The 14,868-nt window shown below is 42.7% G+C and overlaps 2 protein-coding genes across 6 annotated transcripts; one reads left to right on the top strand and one right to left on the bottom strand.

Annotated features, from left to right (window-relative positions):
- Positions 1 to 30: 30 nt before the first annotated feature.
- Positions 31 to 12,992, top strand: fignl1 (fidgetin-like 1). 5 transcript variants are annotated; one of them, XM_037973433.1, is made up of 3 exons: positions 31 to 111; positions 2,618 to 2,650; positions 10,706 to 12,992. In XM_037973433.1, exon 3 carries the CDS (start codon positions 10,723 to 10,725, stop codon positions 12,622 to 12,624), a length of 1,902 nt encoding a protein of 633 aa, XP_037829361.1. In that variant the 5' UTR covers positions 31 to 111; positions 2,618 to 2,650; positions 10,706 to 10,722; the 3' UTR covers positions 12,625 to 12,992. The 5 variants fall into 5 exon arrangements, with proteins under 5 accessions (XP_037829361.1, XP_017290591.1, XP_024866083.1 ...); XM_017435102.3 differs by lacking the exon at positions 31 to 111 and adding an exon at positions 772 to 969; XM_025010315.2 differs by lacking the exons at positions 31 to 111; positions 2,618 to 2,650 and adding an exon at positions 7,835 to 7,969.
- On the bottom strand, positions 3,576 to 8,529 carry ttl (tubulin tyrosine ligase). Its single transcript, XM_017435104.3, has 7 exons — positions 7,790 to 8,529; positions 7,619 to 7,697; positions 7,275 to 7,507; positions 6,842 to 6,977; positions 6,489 to 6,758; positions 6,254 to 6,397; positions 3,576 to 5,838 (listed from the first exon to the last, which is right to left on the bottom strand). Exons 1-7 carry the CDS (start codon positions 7,956 to 7,958, stop codon positions 5,640 to 5,642), a joined length of 1,230 nt encoding a protein of 409 aa, XP_017290593.1. The 5' UTR covers positions 7,959 to 8,529; the 3' UTR covers positions 3,576 to 5,639.
- Positions 12,993 to 14,868: the final 1,876 nt, after the last annotated feature.

The following is a 14,868-nucleotide window of genomic DNA, read 5'->3' as shown; positions in this document are numbered from 1 at the left end:
AAGTTCTGCTATTCCGCTGTTACTCGGCCTACGGAAGCCCGCAGGAGGAGAGGCGGTGGAGGTGATGTTTTTTCTGTGGATCGTTTTAGGCCTCCTGTTTTGTGCTCATTGGTAAGTTTGAGCTGAGCTGAGAAGAGCATGATTTAAGCCTAAAATATTAAACACGAACCTTTAAATAAAATAAGACATATTTCGTCGACATATTTGGTCGATCCAAATATCGATACTCCCAAATTTGGTGTATCGGATCGATACTAGCGTCAATCCTCTTCTTCTCCAGCAGGAGGCAGTGCTGCAGCAAGAAAAACTCAAGTTTTTAATAGAAAATAATCATGAAGCAGCGATGAAGTGGTCGTTAAATGAACCGAATTGTTGATGAAGTGTAAATCTGATGACATTAGCTGAGTAAATTGTAAGTAAAAGACTGGGTCCCGCTGTATTACTCAGGCTGCACTACAGCGTCTATTCACAGGCGCGATCCCACTACTGAGCGGCACGGGGGCTTTGACCTGCTCCGTTTCCGACCTGGGCCGGTGCACCCCTCCTTAGACGACCTGGTGGTCCTGGGCTCCCCCAGGAGCACCATATCGATACCGAACTTAGTGCGGACACCCGATCGGCATAGTCCACTGCAGCTCAGAGCTCCTGAGCTCAAACGGTCCACCAGCCTCAGCCTCCCAGTAGCTTGGATTACAGGCGCGCGCCACCGCACCCGGCGAGAGCCGAGGAGGCTCATGGGGCTTTTAGCTTTCAGCCTGGTGACGTCATCAATCAGCGACCTCTGGTGGCAAAGACTCAATGTTGCTTCGGCTGTATTAATATTTGTTTTTAGCTTCTTTTTAATCTTTTTAGACGTTTTTTTTTCTGTTATATGTTTTACAGCTACTCTTTGTTACTTTAGGGTTGCTTTAAAAGCTGGAAATTCATCTCAGAAGCTGATAATATTCATGTTTCCACAAGAACAAAAGTGTGAGTGTTGTCTTTTTATTATCATCAATCATCGTCCTGTCTGTGGATTCAAATAAAGCAGGTAGATTTGATTTTAGTAAATAGTAAATGATGACTCATCCACTTTGTTTTTCTCCATGACAGCCAGAAAATAACTTTGATAATATCAGCTCAAATCTCACAACTGAGATGAATGTAGAAATAAGAGATTCTTTTAAATGTAATCATTAAATAAAACATGTAACTGCTCTCAGATTTTGTTATTTAGCTTTATGAACATAATGCATGATTATTTGCAGAATTTTAAAAGTGAAATTTTTTGAAATAATGTTCTTCAAGCACTGAGTAACAAAGTGCAAACATTTAATCACATTCAAGTGTAACTTTAATAAAATAAAACCTTTGGGTTAGTGAATGAGTTATTTTATGAATTAGACATGAGAGGATGACTTTTTGATTCTAATGTCAAATGATTTGCTAACAAAGGACTTCTTTACACGTGGATTTAAATGTCGTGACCAGGATGATCGTATTTCATGATGAAGTTCTGTAACTTCAGGACAGTGAGGTTGAAGCTGATGAATGAATGAATCCTGTTTTATTAATCATGTTGTCATAACTTCATCAGCCCTTCACGCTCTGTATGAACCTGTCCATTCCTATCAGTTTCGTAATAAATCTTTCAAAAGACAGTTTAGAGTCCAACTTTATTTCAGAGAAATTCAGTCATAAATTCTGTTTCTAAAACCTTCAGTGCGTTTTTGCAAATAGCAATTCTAAATGTGCAGTTTTAAAATACACCAAAAAAGCATAATTTTTACTTTAAATTAATGTTTTTATTAATATGTTCCATAAACATGAACAAAGAAAAGCTACAGGATTTTAAAGTGTAACTGGAATTTAATTAAAGTGTGACACTAGTTTATCGGAAATACATTTAAGTGTATTTATCTTCCAGAGCAGAATGTAAACAGACCTTCAACACCTGGTGACATCAGTTTGTGAAACACAAAGCTGCATGAAAAACACCATCACCTGCCGGGTGCGGTGGCGCGCGCCTGTAATCCAAGCTACTGGGAGGCTGAGGCTGGTGGACCGTTTGAGCTCAGGAGCTCTGAGCTGCAGTGGACTATGCCGATCGGGTGTCCGCACTAAGTTCGGTATCGATATGGTGCTCCTGGGGGAGCCCAGGACCACCAGGTCGTCCAAGGAGGGGTGCACCGGCCCAGGTCGGAAACGGAGCAGGTCAAAGCCCCCGTGCCGCTCAGTAGTGGGATCGCGCCTGTGAATAGACGCTGTAGTGCAGCCTGAGTAATACAGCGGGACCCAGTCTTTTACTTACAATTTACTCAGCTAATGTCATCAGATTTACACTTCATCAACAATTCGGTTCATTTAACGACCACTTCATCGCTGCTTCATGATTATTTTCTATTAAAAACTTGAGTTTTTCTTGCTGCAGCACTGCCTCCTGCTGGAGAAGAAGAGGAGCTTCAGAGACAGATTCTGTGTTTTCTGACAGCAGCTCCATCATGTGACAATCATTGTCTTTAAAATAAAACAAACAATCAGTGCCTAAACGCCACAGATCTGAGAAATCAGCAAGAAGAGTTTAAAATAATGTTATTTACCAAACAAAACTTCACTTTTTTATGTTCTCATTTTACAGATTCATCTCATCTAAGACAGAAGTAAACAGTAGGTGAGTATCTACATGAATGGGACAAAACAATCACTAAAATACACAAAAAAACTACAGCAAGTAAGAGAAATAAACAACAAAAACATACAAACTAACAAAAACAGCAAGAACACAGTAAACAAAGTGTTTTATTTTAGTTTACTCCATAAAATAATTCCAATTAGTCTTTAAAGAAACACTTGAGCTGCTTAAAAAGCTGCAAATGTTCTGAAGCCTGGATTTACCTGCTCACATGTCCACCTGTGAGCTGAAATAAGGAACAATATTTTAGAATTTTAACACTTTAAGAGGAGAAAGACTAAAGATCTTGTTTGTTCTTCACTTTACCAGCAGCTGTCAGTTTTTGACGTCAGGAGGAGAAATAATAACTGCAGCCATTTTGTTCAAACCTTGTTGAATATTGATCTGAACGACCTCAGACGTTACCGTCAGAGTGTGTGTTTACAATGACTCTCAGCTACTACCATACCAAATATAGTTAGCTGGCTGTGGCAGCCATCTTGAATTATGATAACTCTAAAAGGTAATAGTTGTAGACATACATCTGAGGATTACTTTCTGAAAGTTTCATTAAAATCTAAATCTGTCCAGAGGTTCATGGGATGACTTTCAAAGAGGGATGATTAAAAAAAAACACTTAAATTATGAACAAATGTAATTTATACTGTATTTAAACCTCAGGATATTAAATTCTATATGTCAAACATATACTATTAGTAGATTTTGACAAATGATGAATCTAAATAAAGTTTTAAATGTTCTTCATTCAGATTAGTTTCAGTCTTTTTTCAATCAAGACAGATTTTTATTTCCTTTGCTTTTCCTCCTTCAGTCAGTTTCAGGTTATTTTTCCTTCGTTCCCTGAAGGATCCAAACAGATCAGTTGTTTCTGTAAACCTCATCTTTAATAAAGACAGATGCTCAGTTCAAGTAATAACTTTTATTCTAATACTGTTTCTCATGAACACACAAGTTCATGCAGGGATTCAAACAAAATATGACTTTTATAAAACACCACACACCTGTTTAAATGTAATTCTTGCTTTTTGATCATTCGGCTCCTCCTGACCAGCTGAAACCAGCATTTGTGATCGAACACAAAGCAGAAACAGAACTTCATCTTTGGTGAAGATGATGGAAGAGAAACCAAACATTTTAAATATTCAGTCGAGTAAAGAAGGGAAATAAGATCTTGAAGCAAATGATGCCTCACAACAAATAAACGGAGGTGCATTAAAGCTGGAAACTGAAATTCTCTCCAAGACACCTTCCCTTTAAGGTAAACCACACCTTTTATTTAAAACTTTACTGATCCTTCCACTCATTTATCCTTCCAGATGTTTCGGTTCCTGGGATTAACCCGACCCAACATCTTCTCACACATCCTGTAGAAACACAAAGTGATTCAAAACAAATAATTAAAAGCCTTCTTTTGTTACAGAAGGGAACGGATGACGGCAGGCGTTTAATCAGAAGTTAAAACAAAGAAAAGGTAAAACATCATGACTTTAAATAAACCTCTGCAGGCGACGCAGCTGCATTTTAAACCGAGAAGCAACAGAAAAATGTTTCACACAAACAGTCCTGATTAAAACAAAGAAAATAAATATGGATTTAAAGACCCACAAAACAAACATGTTGACCTTTAGAACCACTAACGACATAATTAACAGTAAACTTTGGTTTCCATCATCTCATCAACTAATGTTCAGTTTTGTTTCAAAGGGTCAAAATATTAAAATAAACACTGAGACTTTATGTACAATCTACTCTAATTTCACTAAGACAGTCCGTTTAACTACACCAGGAAGAAAAACACAGACAGGAGGTCTGGATGCTACATGCGTTCACACAAACTAAGGAAACGATCAGAGAGAAACTCCTGGGACACAAGCAGAGCTGTTAGAAAAAGGTTTTCAGCCTCAGCTGGAAATAAATATACCACTCAGAGTGGGGCTCTGTGGAAAGATATGAAGAGTTAACATCTTACCTGCTGCAGATAGCTTTCTGATTGACCCGTTTGTCCAACAGGACTGAGAAGCTAACACCTAACCTGAGCGCAGCTAAGACCAAAGCAGCGTGCTGCCATCTTAAAACGGCACCAACCTTATAAACATTTACATCGCTGCACAAAAACTAAAATAAAATGACCGTGAAACCCGGACATCCCTGTTCCTGCAGCAGCTCTTCTTCTGGTTTTTTGTTGACAGCTCCTCTTTTGTTTAGTTGCTTCATATCAAAAGAATAAAAGTGGATGAGAGAGGATCTGAGGTCGATATACGACCCAAAATCACGTCGATACGAAGGCTGTAGTAAAAAAAGATTGTCTGGTTAAGAGCGCGGCTGTTCTGATGAGAAAGAAAGAATCTTGAATTCAGATTTTGAAGCTGATTTGTTGCTGCAGCTCATTCCTGCAAACTGAGGTCGTTCAAAGAGCCATCTACAGCAGGTGAGATGTTAATAGCTCATCTTTCCACAGAACTCCACTTAAAATGTCTAAAATCTTACTTTACAAAAAAGTTTTCAAGCCTAATTTTGAAATGTTAAACTCATCTGACAGGAAATTAGGTGGTAAAGAGGAGTTCACCTCCTTTAATTTAACGTGTAGCTACATGCAGGCTACAAAAAGGAAGGAAAATTATCTGGAAAACAAAAAGAATCGGTGTAACGATGCGTCTTGTGGACTGAAGTTCCAGACGTTCTATTTGCTGTGAGCAAAAGTGCAAAGGCTCAAAAAACAAGAATGAGCCGATAACAGAGCGAGCGAACTGGCAGTTTGTTCAGTTGGAAACGTAAGGCACTCAGTCGGAGCCTCTTAACTTCCTTCACACCTCCGTTTCTCCCACATCTGAGGGGAGATCAGCAGCTCCACTCCTTTCATACTTTATGAATAATCAGGGACGATGAGCTCAGGGAAAAATTAACTCTTCCTCCGGCCTGCTTCTCCTCGGGGGACTTTTACGACTGAGGATGGAGGAGGTGAAGAAGCTTACAGACGAATGAAAGGACCCACGTGCAGAGGCCCCCTCAGTTTAGGAGAAGAGTAGGCGCTGGTGGTGAACTGAGACGATGGAGAGGAGGAGTAAGGAGACGAGAAAGCAGATGAAGAGTCGTTCCCGCTGTTCAGGGTAAAGACAGTCGAAATGGCCACGTCCACGATACCTTGACACAATTCTGGATACAGTTTCCTGGAAAGAAGGGAAGGACAGGAAAGGTTTAAACTAACTTTGAATTATTTACAGTCAATTAAACCCTAACCCACGCCCCACAGATTGAGAAACACTGCTCTAATAAAACAGAGGCTTCAGGTACAGAGACATGCGCTGCTCCTGATCCTGCTAGTCGGGGATTTTTATATTTTTTCGTTTTCACTGTCCCAGCGGACCAACATGGAGGGTGGGGAGCACGTATTCTGATAGCAGAGCTGGTTCCACTTTTTAACCCTTTCAAAATAAACTACGACGGCAGAAACAGACGCTGAGTTGGGTTATCTTTTTTTTTTTTTTTTTAGGGAGGGGGTTGGGTGGAAGGGCTCTACCAGGTGCCAGTGTAAGAAAAGCAAAAACAGATGATTGTGATGGTCACATTAATTATTCTACTGACTGTGCACAGGCTGGAGCTCCGTTTATCTCAATGAGCCACACTTTGAAGTTCTCATCCACCATAAAGTCAAACCCGAACAGCTGGAAGCTCTGGTAGGACAGATGTTTGGTGCTGATGGCCGGCTCGATGCAGGTCAGACAGCTCCTGTGAAACCACGTCAAAATCATCAGAAATAAATCCTTCTTTCAGTCAGGCTGCTTATCAATCATTCATTCACGTGATAAAGTGAGCGCACTTGATGATGTGCTTGATCTGAGGTAACAGCGTCGCCTCCAGGGTGACGTTGTGAGCGTTGAGGAGGTACAGCCGGAACTCGTCGAAGAACATCTCGTTTCCCTCCTCGTACTGGCCGTAGTTTTTGGAGTGCTCCTTCTGAATGCAGTGGTTGGTCAGGTGGCTGGTTATGTCCTGGAGGTCAGAGCTGTTGTAGGGTTCTGACGAGGTCCGCAACACACCCTCCCGGTATAAATAGATGTTATACTGGTGGTCCACTAACACCCAGCTCCTGTCAGGTCCGTGAGATAAACAGCCTGAGTTACAAGGTCCAGATAGATCTTCACAGACTTGTGTTACTCATTAAAGACCTGCCTGATGTCAAACTTGCGATGGCCCGGCTCCAGCAGCAGAGGTCTCTCCAGGTACTTCTGGATGACGTGAACCTGACCCTGATTATCGATGTACTCCAGCAGCTGATTAGCATCGTGGGATATCAGAATACCAGCACCTGTTAGGATTTAAATACGTGTTAAGTTGCTCTTTAAATGTAGCACATTCTGAAAGCTCAGTAAACAGTGAGTAAAAATAATATTTCCAAAGCAAACAGAGAAACTTATTTTGTCAATAAAGTTAAATAACAGCACATTGTTCCCAATTGAGCTAAACATTTTGATATTAAAATAGCTAAAAGTATGCAGAAGTAGTTTGTAAGAAACTATAAACAGGAAAACAATGATGTGACTCAGCATTAACACAAATAATGACAGGAAAACGTCAAACCGAAGCTGACTAGCAGAGTTTTTACCTTTAGCTCCAGCAGAAGACTTGGCTATCCACACCGTGCCGTCTCCACTTTCCTTCTTAGCGTGATACGAGGCCAAGAAAACCTCCCGCTCATCTGTTTTGGGGTTGCTCTTCAGGTGGCTGATGCCATTGGAAGCGGGGGCCACGGGGGTGTTGAGATTGGTGGGATAGATGATGTAGGACTCCGGGAACCAGCTGCTGGAGTCGGACAGCTCCGGGCTCGTCTTTATCAGCCTAATGATGAAGAAGGAGAACCGTCAGCAGAAGGACGAGCTTTTAGAGGAGCACATTAAGACAATAAGATAAGACAGAGGACATGTTTGACATTAAGAGACGGATACAGACTTCACCAACGATGCCTTTCTGCAAAGCTTGTCTGCCCCTCTGTAGTAATTCACCAGCTGCACCAGCCCAGGTTCATGGCCTGGAGTGAAATGAACAGGGTTTAATAAAGTTTATTCAAAACCTCAAATTAGTAAAACAGATCCAGATCCCAGCCTGGCTCGCAGGCCTTACCGAGCCGTCCGAAGGGAAGTCGGTTCCGTTCACCGAGCATCAGGTTGAACCTGGGATTGTCCTTTTTCAACTTCTTCCACTGGCCAGTAGAAAGGAGCATTTTGGAAACTTCTGCGTAGATAGTGCTGTTATCATCCCGGCTAACAAAGGTGAACATCGGAGGATTCATAACGCCACGCTGTAAGAGGAATAACTTTAAATGCGTTAATAACTTCGTTTCTTTTCAGCTATCTGTGCGGGTTTCTGGTCAGCAGACAGCTGGGTGAGGGTTATCTCCTCTGTCCGTGCCGTGAAGATGATGAGTCAGTCATGTTTTTACTCCAAACTTCACAGTTAACTCAGCAGCTTGGAGCTATCACGTCTTCATATAAAACACTGTAATGCGCAGTTATTATTCTTATAAATACGGCCTGTTGCTGAGCGCATTAAGGTCCTTCCCTGTCCCCAGACAAGGGCGTGCCCTCCCGCTGCTCCCGGCTCCTCCTGGGGCTGGTCCAGTCTGGATAAATTCACATCCTGTCTTCACTTCAGCTAACGGCTAGCTCTACGGCTAGTCCAGGCAGCTGCCCGGGAAAGTCTCCTGTCTCGGGCTCTTAATCGCAGTTATTTTAGCATCAACCAAAAATGCTAATCGTCTAAGTGATAAATGCACTAAATAATAAATACACCGCATTATCCCGCTTGCAGCGTGTGCTTTATTATTTGAAGCTCAAAGGCATCCGCTGTCGACAGAATAAACACTGTTCTCTAGGGTTGTGGGTAATGTAGTTTAGGTCATCACTAACGGCAGGCGTAAATTATATTAAACTGTTTTTTATATATTATAAAGTAAGTTCAGAGTAAGCATGAAAATAAGCAATATTAGAGTTGGTTATTTTTGCGAGTTTTGGGCGAAATTTGAAGCCTGGCTCTTTTTTTCCTGTTGTACATACTACATTTCCCAGAATGCAACGCGATAAGGCGACGCTTTAATTTTCTCTCGTTTCTACAGTAAATCCACAAGATGGCGCTGTAGATTTGACTACAAACTACAAGAGTGTTGAGCAACGTTTCAATCATATTCGGGATTTTAAGACATTTTAAAGGTAAAAATGGCTTTCATTTTGTTTAGGACTGACGTGTTTGTTTTTAATTTAGAGCTTTTTACGTGGAACTCGATAACGCGGCGTAGTGATACAGGACGGTTAAGCGGCTGCTTGTGCGCAACAGTTTGTGAAAAGTTTTGGGTCCCGTTCCAATATGTTCTGATATGTCAGTCACCCGAGTTATCTCTTTATGTGTCGCTTTATTACACTTTTTAAAGACACTGATCGGGTTTGGTATCCAAATATTTCTAGTGTTTTTTCCTTTGTTTCCTAAATTTCCGCAAAGCAATGCTGAAAACGTCAGTTGTAGTTCATCTGAGAGCGAAATGGAACGAGACAGGAAGTTGTGGCGTTGGGGAGGAAGTAGAAGAAGAAACAGGTGGCGGGAATATTGGCGGCGGCGTAAACAGCGTTCAGGCATGGAAATGTCATAAATGTAAAAGTTAGTTGTTGTGCATGAACTTTATAAATCATAATAACATCAGAGGAAGATAAAGAAACAGTAAGTGCCTTCTGTTTAAGGGTTGGAGTATTTTCTGTAAACAGGTCTTTAAAAACAAACTGAAGACTTATGTTTCATCAAACTACGTATATTTTATTTAAGGCATTTACATTTTAGCTTGGCTTTATTGTTCTTTATTAACTCGTAGGTTTGTGTAAGTTTAGACATGAAGGAGATGCCAGACAAGATGAATAATTTGCCTGATTTAGTTAATTGTTTTTTTTGAGGGTTTTGACCTTAAATTACTCTTAAAAGTCACCTTTTTAGGCCTTCCAGGTGCTGGAGAAGGCATTCTTAACGTTATTGGTGTTCACATAGAAATAATAAAACAGATTGTGACAGAAAAACAACCAGAAAATCTCTAAGCCAATGGAAATTCGTGATAAAAACAGCTGAATATTAATAAAGCAATAAACAACAAACTAGACAAAACTACATTTTATGCTGAACTGCGGTGCTGATTGTTGATTGTTTGTTTAGAAATTAATTAACTGAACTGTTAAGTTATAAGAAGCAGGACAGAAGCTAAAATCTATATTTAGCAAAGCTATAACTAAAAGCTAAAATCTTATAAAAGCTAAAGTTAGCACAGTTCAACCTTAAAGTAGAATTAAAAAAAAACATTTTTGAAGGAACTGAAGGGATGTCTGTGTTTCTATGGTGGAAAGATTGTACATAAAGTTGAATAACTAAAAAAGTATAAACGTTAAAAATGCTAAAAGTCATAACAGACTATTCCTGATCGAGAGGAAAGTTTTTATATAAGAACGGCTAAAATAGTACAAAGTATGCAGGAGTAGCCTGATTGTAAAAAGCGTGCAGAAGAAACTCAAATCAGGAACATAAGTGTGATTCTGACACCATAATAATAATTTATATTGATCACATGTATCAGAACCTGTGGGTTTGTAAAATTTAAAACTTAAAGACAAGAAAGAGGCACCAAACATCAGCAGATAAATATAATATTTACAACACAACAAAGAGATGGTTTCTGTGTTTCACAGAATTTAGGTGTGCTGAACCTCTCCATGTCTGATCAAACACTCCTGCTTTCAGAAGTTATTCAGTTATGAGACCTCAAACTATAAATTAAAGGAATGCATATCACCCGCCACCTTTCATGCCAGATCATGACAAAAACATGATCACCTTTGGCAGCAGGTGGTAATTACTGGGTGTCCTGTTAATACCTCCGTGTTTCGATGTGTTACAGACTGCAGTCAGAGCTGAAGCAACTTTTTGTGTGTTTGGGTCAGAGGTAATATTCGCCTGGTGTTTACTGAGGTCATGTATTTTTAATCACTTCTGTCCCCTCTCCTTCACCAGGCTGAAGCAGGCCAGGCATGAGCGGCGCCGCACACCTGGACGAATGGCAGCGGAGGTCCTTTGACATTTCATCTGGCAGCTGTACACCTGAACAGAAGGCCGACGCCTACCGGGCTCACATCCTGTCCATTCAGTATGCATCGGCAAGCTCCCAGCTCTCTCAGGCCGGCACGGCCAGTCTGCTCAGGACCTACTCGGAGCTCTACGCCGCCGTGCTGGACTCGGATGACCCGCGCTCGGGGCTCAACAACTACGCAGAGAGCGCGCTCCATCTGGCTCGCAGTCAGAGGAATCACAGCAACAAATGGGAGTCGTCCCTCACGACGGAGAGCGTGCTGCGGATCCCATCAGTGCAGAAGATGATTCAGGCAAGTGCAGGGAGCGAAGGGTTTACCGTGGCACCGGCAGATGTTGACCTAGCAGTGGGACAGGAAAGTAAAGTCGCCCCCCCCTCTGCTTCCTGTCCCACAGCCAGGTCAGAGACTGCATGGTTTAAAGCTGTGGACTGCGCTGCCAGTGATCTAACTAATACATCAGCTGAGAAGCCGAGGGTCTCTGATGGGGGCTCGGGGAATCCAAACTCAGTCTGTCGACCTCCGGTTAGAACTCAGGCCCTGTTTACAAATTTCTCTTCAGCTTTACCGCAGGGGAACCCTGTTCTTCCACCACAAAACCTTCAGCCTTCCTCCTTTCCCTCCGTCAACCCAGTTAAACGGAAGAACTTCTACAACCAGGATGGAGGGGATGGTGGTAGGGGGCACAACAGAGATCGTGGAGGCGCCGAACCGGGAACCAACTTCAGAACGGCCCGAGAGCAGTTCATCGTTGATCAGCAGAAAAAACACTCCAGTCAGCCCTCGAGAGCCCACCCGTCCACCATGGCAGCATCCACGAAGAAATCTCTTGGGGCCAACCGGCCTCGGGGCACGTTTTCTAAATTTGTGTCTCCCGTTGCTCGTCCGGGGGAGGAAGACGGCGCAGCGGGCTCACATTCCAGAGCGGAAGTCCTGGATGAGCGCTTGAAGAACTTTGAGCCGAAGATAATCGAGCTGATCATGAGTGAGATCATGGACCACGGGCCTCCTGTCCTCTGGGAGGACATCGCAGGACTGGAGTTTGCCAAGACCACCATAAAGGAGATTGTGGTGTGGCCCATGCTGAGGCCCGATATCTTTACTGGTCTCCGTGGACCGCCCAAGGGCATCCTGTTGTTCGGACCTCCAGGAACCGGGAAAACTCTGATCGGGAAATGTATCGCCTGTCAGTCGGGCGCTACGTTCTTTAGCATCAGCGCTTCGTCACTCACGTCCAAGTGGGTGGGCGAAGGAGAGAAAATGGTGCGGGCTCTGTTTGCCATCGCCCGCCTCCACCAGCCCGCGGTGATTTTCATCGATGAAATCGACTCCTTGTTGTCCCAGAGGACGGATGGGGAGCACGACTCGTCCCGCAGAATAAAGACCGAGTTCCTGGTTCAGTTAGACGGAGCTGCCACGGCAGCAGAGGACCGCATCCTGGTGGTTGGGGCCACCAACCGACCCCAGGAGATCGACGAGGCTGCCCGCCGGCGCCTGGCGAAGCGGCTCTACATCCCGCTGCCCGAGGCCGCCGCCCGGCGCCAGATCGTCACGAACCTGATGGTCCGAGAGAAACACCAGCTGAGAGAGGAGGAGCTGGAGAGCGTGGTGAGCGCCTCCGACGGGTTCTCCGGGGCCGATATGACTCAGCTCTGCAGAGAGGCGGCCCTGGGGCCCATTCGCAGCATCCAGCTGTGCGACATCGCCACGATCACCGCGGATCAGGTTCGACCCATCCTCTACGGCGACTTCCAGGAGGCCCTGAAGACCGTAAGGCCCAGTGTGTCGAACAAAGACCTGGAGCTGTACGAGGAGTGGAACAAGACCTTCGGGTGTGGCCGGTAAACCATTATCCTGGGTTATCCTGGATTATCCTGGATTATCCTGGGTTATTATTTACCTCTGCTTGAGGTCTTATTTCACGGTGAGGAAACGTTGGAGCTTTGGAGCACAGAACGCACATAAAAGATAAAAAAGCAAACAGATTTCAAGCAGTTTTCAGTTGGATTTGATTAAACTTCCAGGTGTTTGTTGGGTTATCTCTCCTCATGTTCTACAGTTTGTTTAATTGAGCTCGTTCATAAAACTGTCCCATTATTAACACTGAAGTATCAAGAAAATAAAACAACAAATCTCAGGAATTCCAACATTATTGTCACATGTTTCTGTAATTAAATGCAAACATTTATGAGAATAAAACTGATGAAGTCAAGTCATAAATCTGTGAGGATTAAAGTCTTAAATTTACAGAAAGGCTCTCCTGGATATTGGTGGTAAATTTACAGGATGGGATCTTTTAGACAAAATTTATAACTTCAGAGAATATCCTAAGTTTATTTTATTTAAGTATTTGATATTAATGTGAGATTTTCTGAGCTTTTGGTCCACCTGCTCCTTTTATTCTTATTATTTTCTAAATAAATCCTTGGCTGTAGTTAACAGGACGTTGAAATGTTAGAAATATCTCAGACATGATGAGAGTTTCTCTTTTCTCTACACTTTTTGTAATTAAACGCTGTTCTTGGTGTTCATACTGGAAGTTTTAACTTGGATTCTTTTAGTTGCTTACATCTGTAAAATCAAACGTTTGGTATTGTTTGACTGTAAAAAATAAGAATAAATTCACTTTAACGTCTGAAAGGAAAAATAATAGTTTTTGTCTGTTTGTTTAGCAAATTTTAACGAGGGGGTGAAGTCTGGTTGTCCTGACCCGGTCCTGAGGCTGGATGTGCTAATCTTATTCCAGGAAGTTGGGCAACATTCGGACTATCCTGGGTCTCGTGTTTGCTGTGGCTCTGCCTCCCTTCCTGTCGGTGATTAACACAGATGTGGACGCAACACAACCTCTTCATTTAAGAATGGGGCAGTTTTGGAAGTCTTTCTCACCCACCTGTCTCTGAAGGTTCAGTCGGAGAGTTTTAACATGTTGTTTGAGGGTTTATAGATTGTGCACATATGAAATTAAATTCTCATCCAAATTTAATGAGCAGATCTTTGAGAATCTGGACGAGCATCAAAAAGGACTTTCATTTATTTTTCATCTTTTTGTCGAGTTCCTGATAAATATTTCAGAGTCGTGCTCCTGGCCCGTGTGTTGAAACTTTGTTGAATTAGCCAGCAGTGACAGTCGACTCGCCTGTCCCCCCTGTCCCCCTCCCTCACAGCTGGACCGGGACAGATGCACAGAATTCCTCTGGAGTCCAAGGAGTCTGGGCTGAGAAGTGGGCCATATGGTGTGAGCCCAAACACTCGATACATCCACATCTGATACTACAAATACGGACATTTAGAAACATTTCTGATTGTTTTAATTAAATGAAATAATAATAATAATAAAAGTCCTGCCGATCTTTGAAGGAACTCATGTCATGAAACAAATAAGATCCTGGAGTTGAAGCTGTTTTAATCAAACATCATGTTCAGAGTATGACTCTCAGCTACTACCACCATAAACATCTGGACCTGAGATTGTCCCATTCTGTCTGTTCAACAGTCCTGGATGGGAGCAGATGTTGTTCTAAAACCTGGACTAATGCACCCCCATACCATCAGAGAGGCAGGCTGACCTCAGAACAGTTCTCCTCTTTGGCCCGGAGGAGACACATCTGTTCACATCTGGCTTCTTCTTTGCCTGATAGAGCTTTAAGCAGCATCTGTGGACAGACAGTGTTCCTGAGCAGAACCAGAACCAGAACCTGTCAGCTGGTGAACCTCTGCCCATCTTCAGCCTCTAAATGCTCTTTTTACTCCTCACTCCTCTGACCGACCTGCTGATAATTAACCTCGTTAGTCACTAAAAGCTCCTCCAGATGTTTCTGATTCGGACCTTTTGTTGCTCCTGGAACATTTTCTTACAGACGTGTTGCTTCAAGTTCAAAATTACCTCCTTTTATTTATACTGAAAATAATATATTTCCTTAGTTTAAACATCTGATGTGTTTACTGGGTTCTAATATGAGTAAATCTGAGTTTATGAGCTTTGCAGATCATTGCTTTCTGTTTTAATCTACAACCTCCCAGCTCCTTCTGGAATGAGGTTGTGTTTGTGGCTGAATCCGCTCCACTTGCAGTCCCCCCCCCCCCCCCCCC

Source organism: Kryptolebias marmoratus, linkage group LG22 (genome assembly GCF_001649575.2).
Source record: "Kryptolebias marmoratus isolate JLee-2015 linkage group LG22, ASM164957v2, whole genome shotgun sequence".
NCBI classification, from domain to species: Eukaryota; Metazoa; Chordata; class Actinopteri; order Cyprinodontiformes; family Rivulidae; genus Kryptolebias; species Kryptolebias marmoratus.
Note: the sequence above shows the minus strand (reverse complement) of the source record. Positions and strands in the feature narration are given on the sequence as shown.